At 32.2% G+C, this 25,162-nt stretch overlaps 2 protein-coding genes across 4 annotated transcripts in view; one reads left to right on the top strand and one right to left on the bottom strand.

Annotated features, from left to right (window-relative positions):
* Positions 1-15,969, top strand: part of LOC148619280 (receptor-type guanylate cyclase Gyc76C-like) — a 58,674-nt gene extending 42,705 nt beyond the window's left edge. For both annotated transcript variants that reach the window (XM_088578990.1, XM_088578991.1), the window contains 18 exons: positions 2,006-2,178; positions 2,520-2,655; positions 3,951-4,096; positions 4,341-4,446; positions 4,906-4,984; positions 6,583-6,706; positions 7,431-7,586; positions 8,020-8,124; positions 8,738-8,809; positions 9,320-9,482; positions 9,830-9,973; positions 10,625-10,802; positions 11,481-11,621; positions 12,282-12,405; positions 12,727-12,970; positions 13,283-13,381; positions 13,599-13,690; positions 14,360-15,969. In XM_088578990.1, the coding sequence (XP_088435116.1) occupies positions 2,006-2,178; positions 2,520-2,655; positions 3,951-4,096; positions 4,341-4,446; positions 4,906-4,984; positions 6,583-6,706; positions 7,431-7,586; positions 8,020-8,124; positions 8,738-8,809; positions 9,320-9,482; positions 9,830-9,973; positions 10,625-10,802; positions 11,481-11,621; positions 12,282-12,405; positions 12,727-12,970; positions 13,283-13,381; positions 13,599-13,690; positions 14,360-14,995 (2,918 nt within the window). In that variant the 3' untranslated portion in view covers positions 14,996-15,969. The remainder of the gene's footprint in view (positions 1-2,005; positions 2,179-2,519; positions 2,656-3,950; positions 4,097-4,340; positions 4,447-4,905; positions 4,985-6,582; positions 6,707-7,430; positions 7,587-8,019; positions 8,125-8,737; positions 8,810-9,319; positions 9,483-9,829; positions 9,974-10,624; positions 10,803-11,480; positions 11,622-12,281; positions 12,406-12,726; positions 12,971-13,282; positions 13,382-13,598; positions 13,691-14,359) is intronic.
* A 5,055-nt stretch (positions 15,970-21,024) lies between these two features.
* On the bottom strand, positions 21,025-24,833 carry LOC148619279 (spermine oxidase-like). Of its 2 annotated transcripts, none has more exons than XM_088578993.1 (4): positions 24,690-24,833; positions 23,661-23,796; positions 22,857-23,006; positions 21,025-22,687 (listed from the first exon to the last, which is right to left on the bottom strand). In XM_088578993.1, exons 2-4 carry the CDS (start codon positions 23,777-23,779, stop codon positions 21,571-21,573), a joined length of 1,386 nt encoding a protein of 461 aa, XP_088435119.1. In that variant the 5' UTR covers positions 23,780-23,796; positions 24,690-24,833; the 3' UTR covers positions 21,025-21,570. The 2 variants fall into 2 exon arrangements, with proteins under 2 accessions (XP_088435119.1, XP_088435118.1); XM_088578992.1 differs by lacking the exon at positions 24,690-24,833 and adding an exon at positions 23,953-24,103.
* Between the last annotated feature and the right edge of the window lie 329 nt (positions 24,834-25,162).

The raw sequence follows: 25,162 nt of genomic DNA, 5'->3' as shown, positions 1-25,162 counted from the left end.
ATTGCCAAAAAATCGCATTCATCTATACGATTAGTTTATCTGTTTCATTAGACCCTCTAGTTTGTTAATTTTATAAGTTGATTATCCCGACATTTCATAGTCAATGCATCATATGTAGTAAATCACGTTTGCTAAGATTACTAGTAGTTTTATCATATTTAACTTAAAGTATTCCTTCTATTATGTTTGTATATTGGCTCATGGCAGAGTTCTAATCCTGATAGCTTGTATTCCGTCTTCTTTACATGTAATCATTCTGATACTGTAGTACAATTTTGAACAAATGAACACTATCATATTGAGGCGACAAAATCATTTTAAAGATGTATTATTATGATTTTGATTATACTTAGTAATGATGATATTTATAATAATTAAGACGTTTTTTATAATGGTTTCACAATCGTATAACGACCCTTGTTTCTTCTAAACCGCTGAACGGACTTTAAGGAAACTGTTGGAAAATTATCATTCTGTAATGCCATTGTTAACCTGCTTTTTTTTTATTTGTGATCTAGCTAAAATTGCGGTTTCCATAAGCATAAAATGGACTTTGCCATTGACTCAAATAAATGGGTTACTTTTTTTGAATCCACGACTCCTAATTAAATCATATAACAAAGAAACTTTCAGCATAGGAAAAAAAATTAATGCCATTGTTCCCCTGCTTTTTCGATGTTTGATTTGGTTGGATGTGTGATTTCCATTTGGAAAAATGAAGACAACCATATTTTAAGATAGATGTTCTTGGTGTCCTTCCGCCAATTTTCCCGTGCGTGTGTTCCTTCGTAACACTTGTGTGTTGCCGAATAAATCACTTCTAGATGGATTTTTATGAAGATTTTATGGAAAGTATAAACACGTGATATCGGCATGCACCTGCAATTGCATTATTTGATACAACTGAATTTCGTATTCAATTGTCGAAACATAGACTTCACAATCAATCCAAGATCGCAGGGGTCACAATTTCAAACTTCAACTCCTCCTTAACTGCTTTATTGATTTTGATGACACGTTCAGTAGTATGTTGAATAGGCAATATCATTGCGACCTTGCAAATTGTATTGTTGATCCGATTATATTTAAGGCGTCCTATGTCGTAACATGGACATTGCCTCGAACTCAGATGAATGATAAATATGTACAATATCATAATATAATAATAATTCCTTGTTATTCCCATTTTGTATCCGTCTCTTATCCTTAACCATTTATTGGATATTTTTGAAAGGTTGGAGAATGATTAATTGTAACTGTTTTTACCTGCAGATTTCAGTCTGCGTATTAGTGATTTGCTATAGTTGAACTAACACTTGGACAAAGCTCACTACTGAGATTCTGTGTGCATTTGATTTAAAATTAGGATTTTGTTAAACTCGTTTGCGCGCATTTGTATTAAAACTAAAAAAATAAAAGAAATTGATAAAAGAAGTATTTGTCTGCATACATGTAAATATCATGCAAATTCATATATATATGTATTTTCAATATGCAATGTCTGATATTTGGTAAAGGATATCTTTCAATTATTTTAAGAGAAGTTTTGACATAAAACTTTTAATGGTGAAATTACAATCATTTAGTCTAGTAGAAAACCTATTTCGGTGGAGGAGGGAGTTGATTGGCGGGAAATGAAATGGGTATTGTACCTTTGAAAATAAAAAGAAAAAAAGTTCGATGACCCAAATATTCTTTTTACAACATTTTAAGGTATTCTACAGACAGGTTTAAATAGTTTGTGTTAATGGAAAAATCTTACTTAATCTATAAAAAGTCTTGTATATAAATCGCTAAAATCAAGGCCAAATTATCTCATTATAAAGTTCTGCAACCTATGTTTTTTTTCGATTGAAACATTGGGTTTTCCATCTTTTAGAAAAAAATAATAAGATATTCATTAAAAATACAATGTAGTAGGTATAAACTACCCTAAGCTCATTTATAGCACACTGCCCCGAATACAACTAAATATCATTACAGATATCTTTTATAAATATTTTAGGTACTGCCGACAAACCCAATGATCCTGGTAACTGTGACGCTGCTAGATCATTGCTTGTGGTGACTCCAAGTCCACCTAGTAACCCTGACTACCACAAATTTCACAGGGCTGTCAATGATTATAATGAAAAATATCCGTTCAAGTTCCCAAATCCATTTAAGAGGCAGAAGAAGGTACATACTGTAGATTTATATTAATAATGTCGAACTAACAATTCAGAATAATTTCTTGAATATTTTTTTTTCAGATTTTGGAAAATCATATCAGTCTTTTCTACTTTACTATTAGTACAAGCTGCTAGGTATTACGCGAAAGAACAATTTGTTATTTTAAAGCAATGAAATGTATAATTTAACTTAAATTCAGATTTTCGGCATGGGGCTATTTTGCCTGCCTATCACAATAGGTCATGTGTTTCCTTTAGAAATTTATTTGATCTTACTAGTTATAGTTATCTCTAATGCAGGATTTAACGAATTATTGCAAAGCTTCATAATTTGATTTGTTTTATCAGATTACAGTATATGCGGCCTATCTGTATGATGCAGTAATGTTGTGGGCCAAAGCAGCAGATAATATAACCCAAAATAATGGCTCCATCACTGACGGAAAGGCTATCATCAATAAACTTTTAGAAATAAGTTACAATAGTATGTACATTTCACATGATAAAGCATTCATTGTGTCTTCCACAAGAGATAGAAAATGAGTTAAAGTTAATTGAATATACATGTACTTACTTCTAATTGCGTTGCAATAATCAGCTTCTGGTGCATGTTTGTTTAAACTTCACTGTTACGTTGAAAAATGCACTCGTACATTTTCTAATTACATCATCAAAGGGCTAACTTAAACAAAGTCCTCGTCATATTAAATACTCATGTGTTCAGTCTTTTATTTCATCAATCACGGAATCTGCGAGATAGGATCAAAACTTATTTGTTTCAATGAAATCTCCTAGTTCTTCAAACGAGGAACAATACAATTTTTTGTTTATGAAACATTAAATAAGTCGGTCAACCCTTTTAAGTAAAAGAAGGAAATACAAATGGTAGCACACATCCTGGAATTTCATGACCGAATACTATAAATCAGAACCGCTTATAACAACAATTGTAAGGCAGCCTTGTTTTGCATTTCGTTATATTATTTATTTCAAGCTGATACAAAAAAAAAACAAAGGTCTTTCGGAATCTTCTGTTGACATTTTATTATTATTCTGAATTATCTCGTGTAAATATGTAATAATATTCCTGTTCCAGAATATCCGGTGGATTTTCAATTACTTATTACTAAAGACTTTCACTACACCAACACAATAGAGGAAACAATTTTCAGTTGTTACAGCTCAGTCACTTTAAATAAAATGATGCATAAAAAAATATTTTATGCCCTAAGATTTTCATTCTTTCTAGCCTATAATTCGTTGAGTTTATTTTGTTAATCAGAAATTAAAATCTAGCAGATTTAACTCGGAATTGGCTTGAAATACATGTAGATAATGATATTTCTATTAAGAGAGTGAATATTAAAACGAGAATATGTATGTTAAAGAGACAACAACATCCCACCGGTTGAAAATGTCAGCCCAGGGTTACCCATTTGTCGATGAACGACGAGGTAACAGCTCATATCACATGGTAGGCTGCAGCCGGCCCCAAAACATCATTATTCACAGGTACAACGAAAGAATTGCCCCTATATACTCTTATAACATAAAAAAATAAACAACGTGAAAACGAAACAAGATATACAGAGGCAAGAAATTCCTGACTTAGGAAAGGCGCAAAAATGTTAAAGTACTTTGGCGTGATCACAACCCTCCCCTTTAGAATCTGACCACTGTGGCAAAAATTATTGTCAATTAAGGTTTTGGGGAATGGTAATGGCATGTTACATTTTCCCTTATCGATGCATGTATTGTATAATTTAACTTACTTTTTAGGTATCCAAGGGGTGATAACAATAATAGACAGGAATGGTGACGCTGAAGGCAACTACACCCTACTGGCACACGTCCCATACGAGTCAAAATATTCTAACTATTCCATGCTTCCGGTGGGCCACTTTTTAATTGGAAGCGAATTACCGGTAAATACCAGTAATACTCGGCAACATTTTGTTACAAAGCACATGTGAAAAATGTCCCTTTACAACACCTTTGTTTGTATCTCATTGAATATGTAGTATGTAGTGGTAATTTCTTTTTGTATATCAAATGCACTTACTCTGATGCGCGTGTATACCAACATTATATCTTTTTTATCATGATTAAAATCAGGAATATTATTCCTACGATGATTTTTTTGTCACTAATCAAATTGTGTCTGAACAGGTACTATCTTTGTATGGAGACAGACAGATTAACTGGGTTTCCGGAACTATCCCACTCGATGAACCTCCCTGTGGCTATAGAAGAGAAAAATGTATTCCATCCAAAGGTAAAATTACATCTAGAGCCTTTTAAAAGGAGATATGATTTTCATTACTCTTCAAATAAAAAGAAATATATTGCATGAACAAAAACCAAAAAAAAACTAACAAGCACACAGCAGATAACGATATTTTGCTTAATATCTCTATTGTTAATTTTCCCAATTCATTATAAACACGTGGTATTGTACATGTATGACCAAAAATTACCCACTATTATGTCGAGAGAGAAACGGTATACATCTATAAAGAACAGACCGTATTTATTATGGTTCTTGTGAGCTGTATCGTAACTGTATCAGATATATCAACAATTGAAAACCAAACCCAATTTATTCCACTAAGAACCTTAATCAATATCCTTTTAAATGCATCTCTCTATTCCTCAGGTTACAACATGATTGTTCTAAAATTGCTAGATAATTGCTGATCATTCATGTTGTATTATTTGTCATGTCAATTTTCAGTCTATACATTGGAAATTATCGGAGGTATCGTCGGAGGGATTGCCCTTATCGTAATCATAATATCGCTAGTAATTTATAGGTGAGTAATACCAATTTATTCCTGACAAGGAAAATGCTGTGATGGATATTCGTTTAGTTATCGTCTGTGATGGTAACCGATTAATTCATGACATTCCGTCATAAAGTTAAGGTGATATTTGAATATTTTAGTGTTAATTATAATAATGTGCAAGCAAAGTCTACTCTTTGTAGAAATTGGGTAGACATTTATTTTGAAAAAATGTGTACATGGCAAAACAAATGTTGGGTTCCGTCAAGACGTTTACACGATACTGTTGTAAGTTGAACTAAAATAATCTTGTCATCAAGTGTTTAGAAGGTTTCGGTGCGGCCAAACGGAGCTCATATAGGTCATTTAATAACTAGCCCATAGAAGTCTACATTCAGGTACTAATGTTACCAACAAGTTTTTCAAAAACCAAATCAACATAAAAGTAACTTTAAAGTGACTCTAAGAAGTTTAGGCGATTGCTTTGGGAATAAAATTCTATATCAATCATTCTACCTTTACTTTATGAAGATTTGACTATTCAATACTTCCCTGAAAAATATCAAATTTTGTACATCGTTTTACTATAACTATGGGAAGGAGTTGGCAGATTATTAGCGTTGTATTCATTCATTGCAGAACAATTATTCTTTAGTATTCGCAACCATTTAAGTAGGTATGCCTACTGCCATTCATTTGTTGTACACTTAAACATATTTTGTCATTATCAATTATCATATTATTTCTAGTTCGTCTCAATATGAACAAAATATACCTACTATTCTTTATTATAAGTTTTGTCCTTTCTCAATGTATAATGTTATGAAGACAATCGATTTTGAGACTGTTCATTTGGCCAAATTCGTACAATATAAGATCGTTTAAAAGAATTACTTCAAAGCTACAATACTAGTTTAGTCAGCCTCATATCTTGACCTACACTTGGAAATCGATGGTAAAGGAAAACTATTGACCAAACTTTACGACAAACTTGATGACTTTTCATTCAGAATTGTCAACTTTCCTTTCATCTGGGGCAACATCCCTTCAGCACCTGCGTATGGAGTGTTCAAATCACAACTCGTACGTTATGCCAGAGCTTGCCGAAAGTACTCGGACTTTTTGTATCGCGCTATAATTCTAACAAATAGGCTTCTAGAACAGCGTTATGTTGCTACAAGATAGAAGTAATCACTACAGAAGTTTTATGGTCGTCATCATGAATTCGTGGATGGTAATGGTGTATCCATCTGCACCATGAAAACTGATTTATTCAACGGGTCATAGTTTTCCTTTCCTCGTTTGTCAACCCCTGACTTTACTTTTTATGAGCAACTCGGGGGGTGTTTCTAGAAAAGCACAGGACGCTTACCCTACCGGTGCACCTGGTCCATGCTCCCAGTTTTAGTGGAGTCCGATTTGCTCATTTGCTTTTGTTACTTTGTATGTATGATTTTAGGTACTTTTTGTTATTTGTTGTGTATGTCTGTCTTCCATGTGTGGTCTTTGTCCCTTGATTACGTTCTTTTGATTACCGCTATAATCTTGGTCCCCTTGATTACTCTTTGTAAGTTAAATGGAAACTGTCATCGTTTCAACTTATAAATATATTTATTTCGTGCGTACAGGAATTGGAAATATGAGCAGGAAATTGCGGGCCTGTCATGGAAGATTCCGGTGAATGAAATACGATCAGCACACACTAATAGCAAAGTGTCGCCATACATTAACATGGAAAACGTTGGCAGTACTGTAAGTTCACTGCTGTATACGGGTTATGGTATTTGTCTTAAATTATATCAGACGTTTCCATCTCATGAATTAAATATATCAATAATTATCAACCAGACAACGTTTGCTTGTACAGCGGAGTGCATCTTCAAAACCTGCTGTGGACAATGGAAATTAAACAAAAATTGGTTTACAAAATTTAAATTTGCATTTTTATGATATAAAGTTACTTATGATGTCAGTCAATACTATGCTTCCGAATACGCTATTCAACAAACAAAAAAATGGTGAATTTATTGATTCCTTTCTTTCGAAAAAAATATTTTTTTGTAATTTCTAATTCTTTTTTTTTCTGTATGCTTTTTTCCCAAAGATTTTTTTAAAAGTTTTCAAAAGAGGCATCCTGCTTTATTATCATGATGTTTATCATAATTTTACTTTCCACATTTCAAAGTAAAAATGAAAACATAAAATATGCAGACACTAAACCTGTATAAATTTTTCGTTTTAAATTTTTGTTCATACGTTTAGATAAAATTTCAGCGGTACAATTGAACTGTCTATAAAATTCAAAGGAAAAAAACAACACAGACCGACCCGTATTTTCCTATAAATCGGATTGACAACTATAATATTAATGGCATTGTTGTATGAGTAATACAACCATGCTAATAATTCTGTTGTTAACATTGCTTTGCACTTAGCATTAAGAAGTCATATAAACGACTTTTCATTAATACTGTAGGTGTCTCTAAATAGCAATCAATCAGCGGACTCTAGAGTGTCCTTCACCCAGGTTTACACCAAGACAGGGTCTTATAAAGGACAGATCGTCGCCTTAAAAGTCTACGAAAGTAAATCATTGCATATCAATAGAGAAATGAGAAAACAAATGCGTATGGTAAGATAATACAAATATTTATGTCGATAATTTCAAGAGATAAAATAAAGGTCGTGGCATTCATTAAGATATAACAACATCGGGTAAGACAGTAATGATGTCTAATGATAATCTAATGAACAAACTCTAATCACGATACACTTTACACAATATCTTAATTACATCATGATTTAAAAAGACATTTTTCACAAAACAAGAAGACATAATGCATTAACATTTACTGTGCTATCATTTATTTTTTTTCTAAATTTTGACGATTTACATGAACAAATAACATTAATGCAATATCAGTAGCATAACTATTAAAAGCATACGCAGCGTATATAGGTTTGACAGGTATCAACAAAGTGTAAAACTTTGAAATTATCAATGTTCCATCTATTTTTTTGTACGCATTATTGTTATGTATATATTTTCTACTCTGACTTTTAAGATGCGTGATCTTCGACATATGAACATAAATCCCTTAGTTGGAGCCTGTGTCGATCATGGACGCTTTATCATTATCACAGAATATTGTTTCAAAGGCAGCTTACAGGTAAATATGCAATCATGAACGACACAAATGCTATAAAACTTTGACAACTGGTTTGTGATAAAAAAAAAAAAAAACGTGTTAGCTTACAATTCTTAACTGCCAATCAAAATTTATTACGTAGAAGATCAAACGTAAATGAACAATCACAGATAGTAATTCCTCTTATTAAAACCTTTGAATTGAAAGTTCAAGGAAAAACCAAAGATTAGATTTAACATCCAATAAGTTTCTCAATATTTAGCTTTTAATACCCGTGCTGAAAGAGGATTTGATAAAGTAGTCATTCAGAACTAAAATGCGGAAGTGTTGAACTGATCATCAATAAAAACTTTATTTTGGTATTTTTTGAAAACCTTGTATCAAGTAGGATATGATAATGTCTTCAATAAAATTGATAGCATATTGGGTTCTAATGTTTTCATCCATATCTGTCCAACAAGTATATATTAACTGCAGCTTAACATGAAACAAAGTAGTTAACTAGTGACATATTTCTTAAAATAAATTAGACGGAAACTAGTTAGTTTACACTGTGAGCCAGAAAACCCACGCATGTCTTTCCAGTGATATCTTAAAGAAATATCAATAACAATTGTAATTTCTGAATTTACAGGATATTTTAGAAAATGAAGTAATAAGACTTGACGAGATGTTTATAGCTTCCATGATCAAGGATATTATTCAGGTATATTTTTTTTATTCTGTTCTTGTTGTAACGTGCACATATATCTTTAGTTTGATAACAACCAATAAAAAGAAACATTGAATGTGTTTGGAAATGACCATAAAAAACCTAAAATAAACTTTATAACAATTCTATCTAATTTCTTTCGGTTTAAATAGAACCCATTGCTTTGATGTGTCGACATATTTGTACAAAAAAAAAATTTGACTATAATGATATCGTTGTTCGCTTGGTGAAGTCGCGACCAAACTTTCTGAAACACATGCTTTGTGTCTGCGTTAAAAGGTCAATCACTTTCTCAGCAGAATGATATTGAGTCACTTACATTTCAGAACAATAAACATATATGAGACGTCGCTGACGCTCCTTTCCTATAAATTATCTAATAAATGATCTTTGTTCACTTGTTTATTTCAAAACATCTCAATGAAAGTAACTGGTAAAAAGGAAACATGTAGGTATACATAATAATTGTGATTACCATCAATATTTTTCCTATGTGAATTTTAGGGAATGATATTTTTACATAACAGCGAATTAATGTATCATGGAAACCTAAAGTCATCGAACTGTGTAGTAACTAGTAGGTGGAATGTACAGGTGGCAGACTTTGGCTTATTAAACTTCAGAAGAGCCACCTACAAGAAAGAAGATGAACACGCATATTACAGAAGTAAATATTCGTAACATTCAAACTATCAATTATTTCAATTAAAATGTCATAAACATATACAGATGTGTATTTATGAAAAACAAAAACAATATCAAAATATACAAATTTATATTTATGAAAATACAATGTTACAATATACAAATATATATTTATGAAAATACAATATTAAAATATACAAATACATACTTATGAAAATATTTGAAAATTTCTTTAAAATGTCGATTCGTGTTAAATCAGCTTAAAACTACTGATGGCAAACACCATTTTTTATAAAACGTTTCATGTCACCTCATCATTTTCAGTGAAGTACCTAAAAATCTTTTTTAACAATTCACTTTCTATTTTAGACCTGTTTTGGACAGCCCCTGAAATATTGCGAAATCCAAACATTTTAGGTTCTCAGAAGGGAGACAGTTTTTCCTTTGGCATCATTTTGTATGAAATTTTTAGCCGGCAAGGAGTTTACTGTTACTGTAATATGGAGCCATTTGGTAAGTATTATTTAGTTTAGTAATAACAAACACATAGTCAATACAATCTTGGAAAGGAAAATGGTGAACACTCTTCAAAAATGTCATCGTGGATAGCTCTTTAACGTTTAAAAATTGCTAATTTGGATGTAAACATGGACCAGTTGAGTTGTCGTTAGGGTTCGAAGGTCATTCGATATAATAACGACCCTCCATAATTTATGCAGATACGCTTCTATCATGTCAAGTGTTTGAAGAATGTTTGCTGATACAAATCATAATTGATGGGGTAAGATTCGCTTCTAATCGGAAGTATCTCCATAGAATGTACTAATTTAATAGAGATAACAGAGACAAAATCGACCTCAGCTCCTAATCACGATAATTTATAACTGGATCAACATTTTTTGCTCTTTATTAATTGTATTACCTTTCCATCTATTATTATGATAACGTAACAACACAGTTTTGTAACATTTCACAAAATATTGCTATACAATTTATAACAGAAGGAGATGAAATCAATACATTTTTTAATGTAAAAATGTTCGGCCTACGTTTCTGGAAATAAATTACCCCCCTTGTTCTGATATTTTTTAAATTCAATTTTAATATTAAAATAACTATTCCTCATATCACTATCCTTTACCTTTTTTATCCGTTACTTTTCAGATATTATAGAAAATGTGAAAAGTTTGAGAAGAAGCGAACCTTTCCGTCCAGATACTAATATTCTTAAAACGGAACAGTACATTATCAGCTGTATCAAAGATTGTTGGAATGAAGTAGCCGAAAACAGACCAGACTTTAGGACGATATCCAAACGATTGAGTGCTATGAGGCGAGGAATGTAAGTTCAATATCTTTGATTTGTTTGTTCGTTTATCATATAATTAATTAACACGTCTGACGCGAAGTAATTATCAAACAGTAAGATGTATGATGATTATTAACATTACTTTGTATGTTTAATCTTTCTATTATTTGACTTCGTCTGTATTGTATTTTTTTATACTCTGGAAACTTGTTCCGCAAATCAGAATAAATACAGTATGGATAAGACTCATTACACATCAACACATTGTGTCAATGATGTGAAGTCCGTCTTACAGTTATTTATTACATTAAAAAAGAATGAAAGGTTGAACAATTTTGAATAAATCTTAATGGATGAAATTAAGTATCGTAAGAGCAAATATTCCATAACATCTAGAATTAATAATAGTATTTTAAAAAGATATATAAGGTATTATATGTAGTATTGCATGAATTATAATGATACTTGTATTTGTATTATGCCAGCTTACGACTGGCAAAGTATACGTGAAAGAGGTTAGTATTTGTTGTCTTTAATTTGCTGACTGTAATTTATATTCTTTAGTAAGCGCTTACATTTTAAAATTTGTTCCTGGACTGTCATTATATGAGTATCTAAAAAAGTGTATAAAGTGTTCTTTGTGGTTGTACCAAGAACAATTTTAAAGATAAAGTAAATTGACTTGGTTGTGTGAATTTTATTTATTTTCAGGAAGCGGAACATTTTTGATAATATGATGCAGATGATGGAAACTTATCAGAATGACTTGGAAAATCTTGTCGATGAAAGAACTGCACAACTAGTGGAAGAGAAGAAAAAGACTGAAACCCTTCTTCATCGAATGCTACCGTCGTATGTTCTAGTTTAATTTTGATGCATCAGATGAATCTTATAATCATAAAAGTATTTCTTTACTTATTTTTGTCTTCTTTCAGAGAATCTGATCATTTTGTTGTGCATCTCTTTTTATAATTTCATAATGATGATACTTCTACTCATGTATAATAATGTTTTTTTTATTATTATTATTATATACTATCAAAGTGAAATGAAGAACCAATACAAAATAAATTCATATTTCGCCAGTAATGATGGTAACAAATTATCTCACTTCTCATTTGAAAAAAAATATGATATTGATTATACAATTAGAAAAATAAAAAAGGTCATATTAGAAAGTTAGGGGAAAAAATCTCCTCATATTTGTTAATAATTTTTCCCCAGAAAATCCGTTTAAAGCTATAACATTTTTACCTTAAAATTTTGACATGATAATTGTAATGCAAATTTCATGTTATACAAATTGATTTCTCAAAAACCATTACACTATTGATTGTTTTCTTTGGATGTAACTCACCTGAACAAAATGATTAGTTGATATATCGCTTTGCCACAAATTTAAACTGCTCCTATCAGTAAACATTGTCCAAGTCATACATTTTATCGAGTGATGATAATTTAACTATTTTTTCATCTCTTGAAGTATTTATTCAGTTATACGTGTTCTTATAGGTCTGTAGCAGAACAATTGAAAAGAGCAAGACAAGTGAATCCTGAGTCTTTTGAATGCGTTACAATATACTTCAGTGACATATGTGGTTTCACAAAACTATCGGCCGAAAGTACTCCTTTAGAGGTAAAAGATAAGTTATGCAAAAAAAAACAAAAAAAAAAAAAACAACAAAGAATGATCCTATCTTAAACCTTCAAAGTTGTTGGTCTATAATTTGAATTGTTGCTTGAATAAAACTGCAATATTTACCATATCAGGTCATCTTAAAATCTATCATGTCAATTAGAACAGAATAGTGTTACTAATAATTAAAAACAATGTTAACAGTGGTCAGAAAAAGGACAACAGTCCATTTATATGTATATTATATGGTGTTTTAATATAAGATGGATAACTCTGTTTTTTTTTGCAATTAACTATTCCTTTTTTCCTCACAATTGCTAGGTAGTGACTATGCTAAATGATCTCTACACATGTTTTGATTCAATCATCAAGAATTACGACGTTTACAAAGTAGAAACGATAGGTGATGCTTATATGGTGGTCAGTGGGGTACCTATCCGAAATGGTGACAATCACGCAGGAGAAGTAGCTTCTATGTCGCTTGAGTTACTACGGGCAATCCATCAGTTTAAAATCGGACATCGTCCATCTGAGACTTTGAAGTTACGAATAGGAATACACTCAGGTAAACTATTTGTCTTCTTCAATGCTGAACTTAGATTAATCAAAGTGATAAAAAAAAAAAACAACAAAAAAAACAAGAGATAACAATTATTTAGTTATGGATACAATTTTGAGAAAGTTTCAAATCTACCTTAAAAAAATCAATTCAGATACCTTTAGTATACACACAATACTTATAGAAAAAAATGATAAATAACATAGCTTGTACCTACGTTTTAAGTTAATCAAATAGTCTGTGTGCTAATGATGAGACACATTCAAACACATTTCCTTTTTCACCTGAACAGTATTTACCTAACATGACATTTTTTAGGACCATGCGTTGCAGGCGTTGTTGGTCTAACGATGCCAAGATACACACTATTTGGTGATACTGTTAATACAGCATCTAGAATGGAATCTACGGGTGAACGTAAGCTGTATTTAAAAGTTATATGTAAAAATATGAATGTAAAAACTGATAAGATATATCTATCTTCATAAGGGGTTCAACTTTTTTTCCAATTTTTCATAATAAATTATGGAACAAAATTTATCTTGCTCTATAACAATACAGGGCTTCTGATATGAATATGCTTCTCCTTCTTAAAATTTGAATCAAATGAATTTTTCATCATTATATATTGCAGCCTTAAAGGTTCATTGTAGTTCAGAGTGTAAAGAGTTGTTAGATCGTTTGGGAGGCTACTCTTTATCAGAGCGCGGCTGGGTGAATATGAAGGTATACACAAAAAAGAAGTTAATATCTAAAACAAGCAAACATGTTCCGGTCAATCACAAATTGTTGTAGCAAGTCATTGATTCTGCAAAAAGAATATTATTTCGAAAAGGATATTATATAAAAGAGGAAACATTATAAACAGAAAAGTTATAAAGACAATAGACTGAAAAATATGAAAGGACTATAGAAACCAAGCTTCATAGATTTACAATGTAACAATATTACAAAATGTGCGTTGTTTACGCTACAAGCAACTTTGATGCTTAAGAATGTAGACCTATGGTAAGGGACACAACTCTTGCAAATCATTGGAACGTTTGTATTCAGCATTTTACAACAATATCATGTAAGCATCATAGTAACTTGGATTAATTTTATTCTGTTCCATATGAAAGTTTGATAGGCTCAGGTGAAATTGAATATGATACAAATATATCATTGATTTTAAGAGTTATGCTCTTTACCCTAGGACTACCTCCTTAAATACTTAAAGCCAACATTAAATTCCTAAATGTTCATTAATAAAGTTACAGTTGATGACACTGCCTCAACTTTCATTTGAAATTTCTCTAAAATAATAAATATGTTGTGTTTACTTATATTGATAATACTGAAATAAATAGATACATTGACGATCCGCATTGTTATTTTTGATGTTGTATATTTTAGGGAAAAGGAGAATTATTTACATATTGGTTAAATACTGAAGACGAGAATGTTCGACTTGAACGTTTAAGACGAACAAGCGTAACTTTGAAATATAATTCGCCGCTTACTAGAGAAATAAGAAGAGCTTATTTCCAACATTCCCACCAGAACCATACTTCTATGAATGAAGGAGAAGAAAATGATACCATAGACAAGGGATTACATTCCATTCAAAGTACACCTTTGATAGACATTATTTGTGAAACAGAAAGGAGACATTCTCCAATACTTTCATTAAAAAACAATCTGGAATCGAACGACTCGCCAAATACCATAAATACAAGGAAACTGTTCCAGTCCAAACTAGTAAATGGCGTGATTTCAGATGATCGGACATTTTGGTTATCAAAAGGAAATTCCGGTCCAGATATCAATTTAGAAAATCACGCTCTTATTGATAACCATGAAGAGGATAGTGACAGTGAAGTACCAACAGCTAAAACTAGACATTGCTCTATTGGTAACAGAAACCATATTAAATATCAAAACAGTGCAATGAATACCTTCTCTGTTCATTCAAAACCTAAAACAGATAACTTTTGTTATAATTGGTTAGATCCCTCTGATGACTTTCACAATCCAGAAACAATATTATAATTTACCGAAGGGATTCTTTTAATAAATGGCCACATGTCTTTTTCATATAAATTGCTCAATATTATGATGATAGCGTGATTTTAGTATTCAGTAATGCAAAAGAGTGAATTGAAATCAATTTTCTATAAATGTTCAGAGACCTAGCAAACTAGAAAAGAATCTTTCTACAAGCAAATAAAGCTAAGGAATGTAGTGAAAATCAAAGCCAATGAACAAAACCGGTGAAATCATTCTCTTTATGCATAACTGTGCCTAAATTATTCACTAAAACCTACAGAATTGCATGTTATAAATGTTGTTTTTCAGCTTTTGTCTTGAGACTGTGATAATCTTTTGAACATATCATTTATTTTTTAGTATTGTGGGTCATCGTTTTGTTACACTTTCAGTATAAAACCTCACGCAAAACAAACTTTTCATATGACAATTTACCGTTTTGTGTAACATTGAAATGCAATCAAGCCTTACAATTAACAATACAATTTATTTTCCCAAAAAAATTGTTTGTTTACATATTTGTGTTCTTGTAGTAAAAACTGTAAATATAAAGCTGAAACTTGAGACCGATGATTTTTTTTCTCCCATTTTATCGCACTGTCTATACAGCTCACTGTGGATATGTCATTAATAAAGTCGCAAAAATTACTTCCACGAGGAACATTATATAACTACCGATTCGTTGTACATAGTCATATGTATTTATATTTATGGTTATTATCTGTGATATTTCCATTGTACTTGTTTTATATGCATTTAAACAATTGTTGCCTCGATAAAAAAAAACAAAATCAAAATATTAAAGAAATTTATTAATTTATTGTCATTTTGTTTTGTCCTTGCAATAATAGAATTAAGGCATCACTCTTGGTCTGTCCATCAATAAATTTACTTCTTCCGAACCGACTTTCGGTGAAATTTCGCAAAAAGTACAAAAACAAACCTTTGAGTAGAGGATAATAAAATACTAAAGCAGCTGTGTATTATTAGATTCTTACTACAAATAATTCAACCTGATAAAAGTGCTTTGATCCTGAAAGCCAAATGTCTCTAACCCGTAATGTAAATTTCGATTATAGTCTTTACCAACTTTTTGTCGCAAATAAAGAAACGCGGGATACAATTTCGAAATTTTTCGAACATCTCCAAAAAAATAACTAAAACTTATGTTTTACGATTTTTTTGCATGTTCTCATAATACAATGAAAAAAGCTTTTGATAGGGATCAAGAAGCTTCTTAAGGCTGTTCGTTGGTCATATTCAGCCATTTTTGTCAGATTTTCGGACTCCTCTCGGTTTATCCATTTCATAGCATTAATATTTTGTTGTCCAGTGACCCAAAGTTTCTTATAATAATTTCATTAGATACACCTTAAAATATTATTTAGGAAGTTTGTTTCTATAATTTAAAATATCCTTGTTATTTCTTCAGTAGTTTTGAATGAAACTTACAAAGACAAAACCTAGAAGTATGGAAAGAGTAATCAAGGGAACCAAGATTATAGCGGTAATCAAAAGAATGCAATCCAGGGGCAAAGACCAGATATGGAAAGCAGACATACACAACAAAGAACATACATTAACCAAAATCATACATACAAGTAACAAAAGCAAATGAGCAAATCGGACTCGACTAAAAACTGGGAACATGGACTGGTGCACCGGTAGGGTAAGCGTCCTCTGCTTTTCTAGAAACACCCGCCGAGTTGCTCATAAAAAGTCAAGTCAGGGGTAGACAAACGAGGAAAGGAAAACTATGACCCGTTGAATAAATCAGTTTTCATGGTGGAGATGGATACACCATAATGATCCACGAGTTCATGATGACGACCATAAAACTCCTGTAGTGATGACTTCAATCTTGTAGCAACATAACCCTGTTCCAGAAGCCTATTTGGTAGAGTTTTGGCACGATACAAAAAGTCTACGTAGTTTCGGCAAGCTCTGGCATAACGTATGAGTTGTGATATGAACACTCCATACGCAGGTGCTGAAGGGATGTTGCCACAGATGAAAATCTAGATATATCTTTTCCTGCCAAAATTTCAAATGCTTACATTTCAAATTCGTGCACACGGCCCTATCTGTTTTTTTTCCTTCTTATATTGTTGTAGGATGAAATATCTTAAAAGATTTCACAACCCTTTGAAATCCGTTGTATTCTTAAATAGACTAGCAAACATAATTGAAAACAAAGAATAAATAATGTCTCAATAATACCTGTATGAACAATTTCTAAAATTACGTAAAAACAAAGAGGCAATGGTTAGAACGGTGGCAAGAACTAGACCAAGAAAACAGTAAAAAAGGCTAAACGATTAATACAAATTAACTAAAAGAATACAAGAAAAGTTTAGAATAAACGAACAACTTGAATCAATCTAAAACTAGGAGTATGAACCAGGTGCACCGATAGGTTAAAATTCCTCTGTTTTTCTAGAAACGCCCGTTGATTTTTTTTTAATTTCCGGGTTTTAAGAAAATAGAGGAAAAAAACTTGTTTTCATGATAGAGATTGCCTCACTGTAACGTTCATTGATTTTTACAAAATACCTAACTATCGAATGTTTATAGTAATACGCAACTATTTATCGAATGTTTAAGTAATACGCAACTATCTATCGAAAGTTTACAATAATATCCAACTATCTATCGAATGTTTACAATAATATTCAACTATATATCGAATGTTTACAGTAATACCCAACTATCTATCGAATGCTTACAATAATATCCAAATATCTATCTAATAATTACAATAATATCCAACTATCTACCGAAAGTTTACCAAAAATACCCAACTATCTATCGAGAAAGCCTACCGTACCGGTGTACCTGGTTCATGCTCCCAGTTTTTAGTGAGCTAGTTTTATGTATTTTGTTGTATGTGACTGTTTTCCCTGCCTGATATTTATCCCTGGATTACTTTCTTTTGATTTCCGTTAGAATCTTGGTTCCCTTGATTACTCTTTTACACTAATATGCAACTTGTCTGTGAAAAACATCACAGTGAAAAGAATGGATCTATACACGGATCTGTTTTGGAGTTTTGGGGTTACAGTATTTAAGCTCTATTTATTTTCATAAAAATATTCAATCTATAACCAACAGGAATACATTAGGCGAAGTGGAATTTATGCTTTCGTTTTCACACCGTCACCTGCGTTTTTCCATACATGTACTTGACGTGCTTGTTATAAAATGTCGGAAAAAGTAAATATTTACTCCATAGCACACAGGATGACTTCGACACTAAATATTTTTTTTTTTTTTTTTTTTTTTTTTTTTATGAACTACATTCCTACGAACAACTTTCATATCCTTATTGCCCCGTGCAGGTCCGGGTGCAAAAAGAATACGCCTGCAGCAGCGCTAAGCTTGTCGTATAAGGCGACTAAACAGTGCTCATGTGTACCCCAGGAGGTGGAATGGGGTGCCCCTGGCATATTACATGCTGGGGTTGTCAGGCTATAATACGGAAAACCTGACCGCAAACCATAGTGGTGCCCCGTGTTAGGAAAGATGCCACATTCCTCGCACGTTAAAGAACCCTGCTGTGGTATTCGATAAGAGTAGGAACATTTGCGCTCCGCCACGGGAGGCTAAATTGCCCGACCTTACTCACCCCCCTTTTTTCAGTGGCAATCGAAGTTTGTCGACCCTATTATCCTTGTGTCCTTTTTTTTTCATTTCATGTTCATTTGATCATCCATTTCATGTTCATCGTCTGAATATAGCTGAAATATTGCTGCTCGGACGTTAAACCCCAACAAACAAACAAACAAACTCATATCCTTATTTTAATGTTATTCATTTTTCCTTTATAAAAGCCTTTATCTTTAATCATACTTTTTTAAATCATCGTTGTGATGTAGGAGCGACAATATTATAACATAACGAAGTTTCAGAATTGTTGTCCATGATCATATATGTTTATATGAATGGGATATACCTAATTTTATACTTATAAGACATATTAATCACCATTTCTCTTGTATGTATCCTCCGTAAATACGCACGTGGGCAGATATGCAGTCGGTAAGAGGAATCATTAACACGTTTTTTTAAAACTCTAAGTATAACAAGTGCGACTTATAACGACAGGTCGACAGCAAAAATGATTTAATATATAGAAAGTAGGATAATTATTTAACACCTTAAGATAAAAATAATTGAAATGAAATATATTCCATTCAAAGGACATTTGAAAAACGTCATTCTCGCAGTTGATGGAACAACTTTTTGACGGTCTTGACCAATTTTGCCTATACTCGGCGTCACATAAATAACATACTGTTAAAATTTGAATAAAAATATATTCTACGACTTTATTGACACCTACCGTCGTTTAAATTGTCTTAAATGACTTGCTCATTCGTTTAGCCAAACGGCTTCTCCCTCAACATTGAATCGTTAAAGATTTTAATTCTCGGTGCCAATATATACATTGTAAAAAGTCGGCCATGTTTACAGTGATCGGGTTGCTAGGAGATGTTGTTTACGTTTAAATGGTTTGTCCAAAGACCGAAGAACCCAGAATGCATTTTCGGCGTTATTTCGGATATTTCGGATTTATTTTACGCAAACAACGTACAATACCGAGAAGTTGATCAAGCAGACGATTGTCACCGGAGTTCGACGGGACCTTACGAACTTCGTTTGTAAACAAATCGTCCTGTAGAAACCAACATGGCGGATATTAGTATGGGATTTTCCCGTAAGGATTTGTTACGCATGATTTAAGCTAATAGGCGACTCGTTGGTACTAACACGTCATGCATATATGCGAACTATCTTCATATTAAATAAAAGAGAGACAACTCTAGCGGTAAGTCCCGACGGTTTAAAAAGTAGAGCTTCAATTCGAAAATGTGTTGTATGTGACGTCGAGTATAGTACCATCACTACACAGAACAAAGAAGAAGAAACGTTATGATTCGAGCGTTACTATTTCACTACGCTTTCCATTTTGCATTTAAAAATAAATCAGAGCTACATGAACATATTCAATTTCTATATAAATCCGTATTGGCTTCGATATCCATCAAAAGACATAATTATCCTGTTATTACGCGACAGATATTAAACTATTTTTCAAAAAGTTGTCTCCTTAAGGAACTGAGAATAGTTTCCGTAGTCAATAAAAGATGATAGACATGTAATCTAAATGTGAAAAAAAAACTTGATACGGAAAAATATTAGCATGTCCGACCTGAAATTTTAGTTTTTTGCTCGTTCACTAAGCTCACTTTCGTAAAAAACTGTATCTCCTGTCTTTCAGGATGATCATTGTCTGTAACAATCGATTCACACACGGATAAATGTATGTATCTTATTTATTGTATTGTCTCCAGATTAACTAGATCAATAAGTTGCAAATATTTTCAATCAATGTTTTACTTGTGTGTATCGTTTGTTCTTTAAACTTTCTTCCATTCAGGTCTCTCTTATATAATCAGAAAATATAAAGATTAGCAAAGTTCTTTTAAGTACCATTCTGTGTAAGAATCAGACCATTAATGGTTTCCACACAATTATTCTCAATTGGGTCTTTTTCCCTCAAATGCATTCAATACAATAAAAAAAAGAACTGAAAAGTTATTTAAAAATTTATCCTAAAGCACTTGTGACGTAGATATTTTTTTACTGCTTATATAGGGAAAAAGTGCGGGAAATTTTTCAATAATGCACTTCAAATAAATTTTATATATCAATATCTTAAAAAGCCAAACTTTACAATCATTTTAATGGTTATTTCTATGCTATTGCTATAAGGTATTAAAATGTCTTCGTTCTCTTTATTCCTTTGTCACACTTTAAACGCATTTTGCCTGATTCTTACACAGAGGAGAACATAAAAAATACGTTTCATATGAGATTTGAAGCATTAAGAAATGAGTAAGGATAATCCAGGAATAAAAAACAGAAAGCATGGTTTTTTGGTACGTCTTAGTACATTTATATTGAACAAGTGTTACAAACATAACCTACCAACTTTGATCATAGTTGATAACTGTAGTAAAAGAGAGACAATCCGTGTGTACATGTGTTTATGTTACTAACGTACGTCAATAAACGGTTGTTCAATTAAACATCGTATTCTTTGTTAAAGACTAATTGTTTACAGTTATATATGACTGTGTTAAGGGTTCCATACCATACGGGAAATTTGAACGTGCGCGTATGATTTGTTAAAAAAAAATGACAAGCAATAATTTACAATAGATTTATGTTTGTTTGCAGAAGACAAGTTTCACAAAATCAAATATCAAGACGTTTCAAGGGAGGAAGATAACGCTTAAATGTGGTTTCTGGGACATGAATGACTCAAAATATGTCGCAAATGGCGTTACGGTAATTCAGAAGGAACAATTTTACCTTCCAACGCGGCCCCAGATCGTTTTGGTTTATTTTTATTGCTTTTTTTAGGAAAACAAAACTATGTAAACAATCAGCTTTCATGAATTAAAATTGTTGGAGACTGGTTGTCTCCATGATTAACATCAATAGATACATTTCTCATTTCTGTGTTAATTTATGTGTTTAATGATACTATATCACTTATTCATTCATGAATGTTAAGAATACAAAGAACACAGTCTTTTTGCTTCTCTAATACCAGATGACATTGCACCGTGTGTAGTAGAATACCATTTCTCGTGTGTTGCTTCCCCTGCAAAGCATAAGACGGGCTTATTCTGGACCAAAACTGGTTTCCCCAAGTCTGCTCCACATTCCGCATAGGAGTTAACGGAATAGTTGCTGTATGCTCCATAAAAGAGAGGATTTGTACTCCACGACGACACCCTGATGTCTGTTGGTTCTGGGATACTTTCATTAGAATAAATTTTTCTAAAGAGATTAGTACAAAGCTTCCCAATTTCTTGTTTTGGCAGGATGCAAACTTGCTTGCAATCCTGGCCATATAACCAGAAACCTAGCTTATTTTTTGAGCATGGTACTTCAATTATACCTGTTATATTAAACCAAGATGGTAGATTCATGTCACTGAAGTTTTCCCATGCTATAAATCTAGCAGCTTTCCCTGGTTTCCAAAATGGTTTTTCGTAATACAAGTAAATACCTTCAACTTGACCATATCCCATTCTCTCTATAGCATCTTGTTTCCATTGCGGAAGTTCGGGAACAAAAAGTTCTTTATGAAACTGCTTCAAGTGCCCAAGAGCACACGTAACGATGACGTGATCTGCATTGTATTTACATTCCTTGTCGGATGTTTTGCACGTTATTGTGATGTCATCAGATTTTTCGTCTTTCCAATTTAATCTGATAACTTTATGTCCCAGTCGAATTGTTCCCACCGGAAGCTCAGTTGCCAGACTTTCAATAACTTTAAAATATCCACCAGGTACTACTATATCGTTTCCTTCTGAAGAACTTTCACTTGCCGGAAATAGTTTTGCGGATAATTTATCAGCGTTATTTCCGCCAATCACTGCCATCGTATCGATAAAAGTGTTCAGTACAATTCTTATGTCGGACCGTTTTTTTGCCGAAACTCCATCTATCTTTTCCTCTATTTTTTGCCTGATGTAATTCTCGTACGAAACAGTTTCTTTGACCTCGGTGTCATTTTCCAGTTCTTCATTGATTGCCTCAAAAATTTTAAATGCTTTTAGCAAAATGCTATCATTGATGAAATTGCCTTTTTCTGTACACCATGGAATAGATTCTCTAAAAATAAATTGATATATTACTTTCTTTTGCTCTAAGATAGATACATGTACGCACAAGGTGGTGATTTTTGCTTGCTTTATATCCCAATACTTATTTAACAATATTTTCGCCTACAAAGATACGGATAGATAAATAATGTAAAATTCATGAAATATATTGTGTTTACCTATCAAAGCTTAAATATGGTTTTTTTATCAGTCCTCTATCTTTTGCAAACATAAACACAGGATTCTCTTTGCTGCTTTCATGAATAAAATTAGCTCCTGGATTTATAAATCCATCTCCAAACTTTTCGGTCCATATTCTTCCTCCAATCCTAAAAATATGAATCAATATGAGTACTCATTCTTATTTTACTGTTATAAAATACATATAGTTAATTATAATAAGTATTTAACTATTTAAACCATAGACCTGTAACAATCATACACAAGCTGTACACTAAGATAAATATGATAAGATTCTAATGCAAGAAATCTGGTATGTTAAGGTCACATCAGAAAGACGTTCATCTTCAATTAAATTTTTACTTTCCCCCTAAATCGCAAATGTTCCATTAATCGAGAGCAAAGTTTGAATCATGTTCTATGTCGAAACACATCAGGGTAGCTTTATAGTACAAGTTGATGAATCAGTTAGAGCGATCATATATACATGTAGCAGGATAGTATTTAAACATTTATTATTTTCTATTTACAGTGGAGGCATTTCGCTGAATCCACCAGTAAATCGAAATCCCCAAGCAGGTTATTGTTTCCGCTCCAAGTACACTACATGTAACCTCTTCTTCATTTCGAGGGTCATATGCAATTAGTAGTCTATAGTCGTCGCATGATAGAATATATTTAAGATGTTGATAGTTTCAACGCAAAACAATTCCAAGAATACAATGTACCTGTATCTGAGTAGTTTTTGTGGTGACTAAGTCCACCAAACATAATTAATTAGACAGGTATACTGAAATTCTTACCTATCTGATGCTTCCAAAAGTGTCACATTTTTAAAGCCGTTTTTGATCAAATGACATGTAGCTGACAGCCCGGCTATTCCAGCACCAACAATGACGACTTTCGCTTCCTTGCTCGTCATTTTAGGCCAGTCTAAAACTGAATCAAAGGATAAAATGGTTTTCGTATCTGGCGTATATACAATATACGACAAGAAATAAAGTATCAGCTAATAGACGAAGCTTTGAGCATGAAGTTTTATTTCCAATAGTTACGAAGAGAAGGTGCAATCCTAATTCAAAGTATAGTACTTACCTCTATCTCGTGCTTAAACCGGTTTAGTTTCTATACCGAATCGTTGTGTCTGGATCCTTTTTATACATCCGACCCAAACATGTTTTTTAATACTCATTCAACTCAGTCATGTTCATATGACTATGACGATCCACATGACAGAAAATATTGTAAAGGGTTAATTATATGGAGCTACTGAAGTTCATATTTATTTTGCAAAATTTAAAGCTTATTTCTTTTGTTCTTAGGTCAATACCTGCTAAATTAGTTGATTCTAACGCGTCTAAATTCTAAATGCTTTATATTAAATTATCTCCTTGATAAACCCTTTTACATCCCTCCCTTTCTGTCGTTTTCTTTTATTTTGAAAACCACCTACTAGTCTTTCAATTGATCGGTACAATTTATAGCACGTTCTACCTAAAAGGTTCTTGGTAAGTAGAACGACAAAATTAAATGTCTTCCCGTACCTCATAATCTAATCTGTTTGTTTGAGGAAAAAAACAACATATTCTGCATATCCACCTTGAAGAAGTCGAGTCTAGCTAAATCATTATAATGTGTTCCTTAATATGTATAAACAATATATGAACAATGAATTATGAACTTTTTTTCATTCGTTCGTTTCGAACAACAGAAGGATAGAAGCAAAATGTAACTGAAAAAGGTACTGTCCTAAATACCGGTGCACCTGTAAAAAATATTTTACACAGTTTTGTTGATAATGATATAACCCAATGATAAATCGGATAACTTACCTTTTTTTTCAACGACACAACCATACGGATGCCCATACTGATCCGCAGCACTACCCGCATACACTAATCAAAAATCCAGGGTCGCTCAAAATATTTTAAAAGTGTATAGTTAAAAAGATATTTGTAAACAAGCACACGTTTTGTGACAGAAGTACACAAACTAGACAATCGAAAGAAACTTCGGAAAAGTGCCAAAAATATCTATTTTTTAAACGAATTTTGAAAAGCTATGTATTAATTTGTTTTATATATTTTTGTTTTCAATAGTTAAAGCTCATTTCATTTTTTAATTAAAGATATTACCTGTTTCCTTGTACGTCCTAATAAGATATGCACACAGGAACATATAATTTAGTTGTTTTCAAGTTGGTTTTCAAATCCTGATCGAAAAACTGAACTGTCGAAGTAGTCTATCAAAAGGGTGGTCGTTACGACCCAATTCAATTCCTACATATTTTCATAAATTTTTATGC

Source organism: Perna viridis, chromosome 4 (genome assembly GCF_037379345.1).
Source record: "Perna viridis isolate PV_CMFRI_1.1 ecotype Kerala chromosome 4, ASM3737934v1, whole genome shotgun sequence".
Classification (NCBI taxonomy): domain Eukaryota; kingdom Metazoa; phylum Mollusca; class Bivalvia; order Mytilida; family Mytilidae; genus Perna; species Perna viridis.
This window is presented reverse-complemented; position numbering and strand designations above follow the sequence as displayed.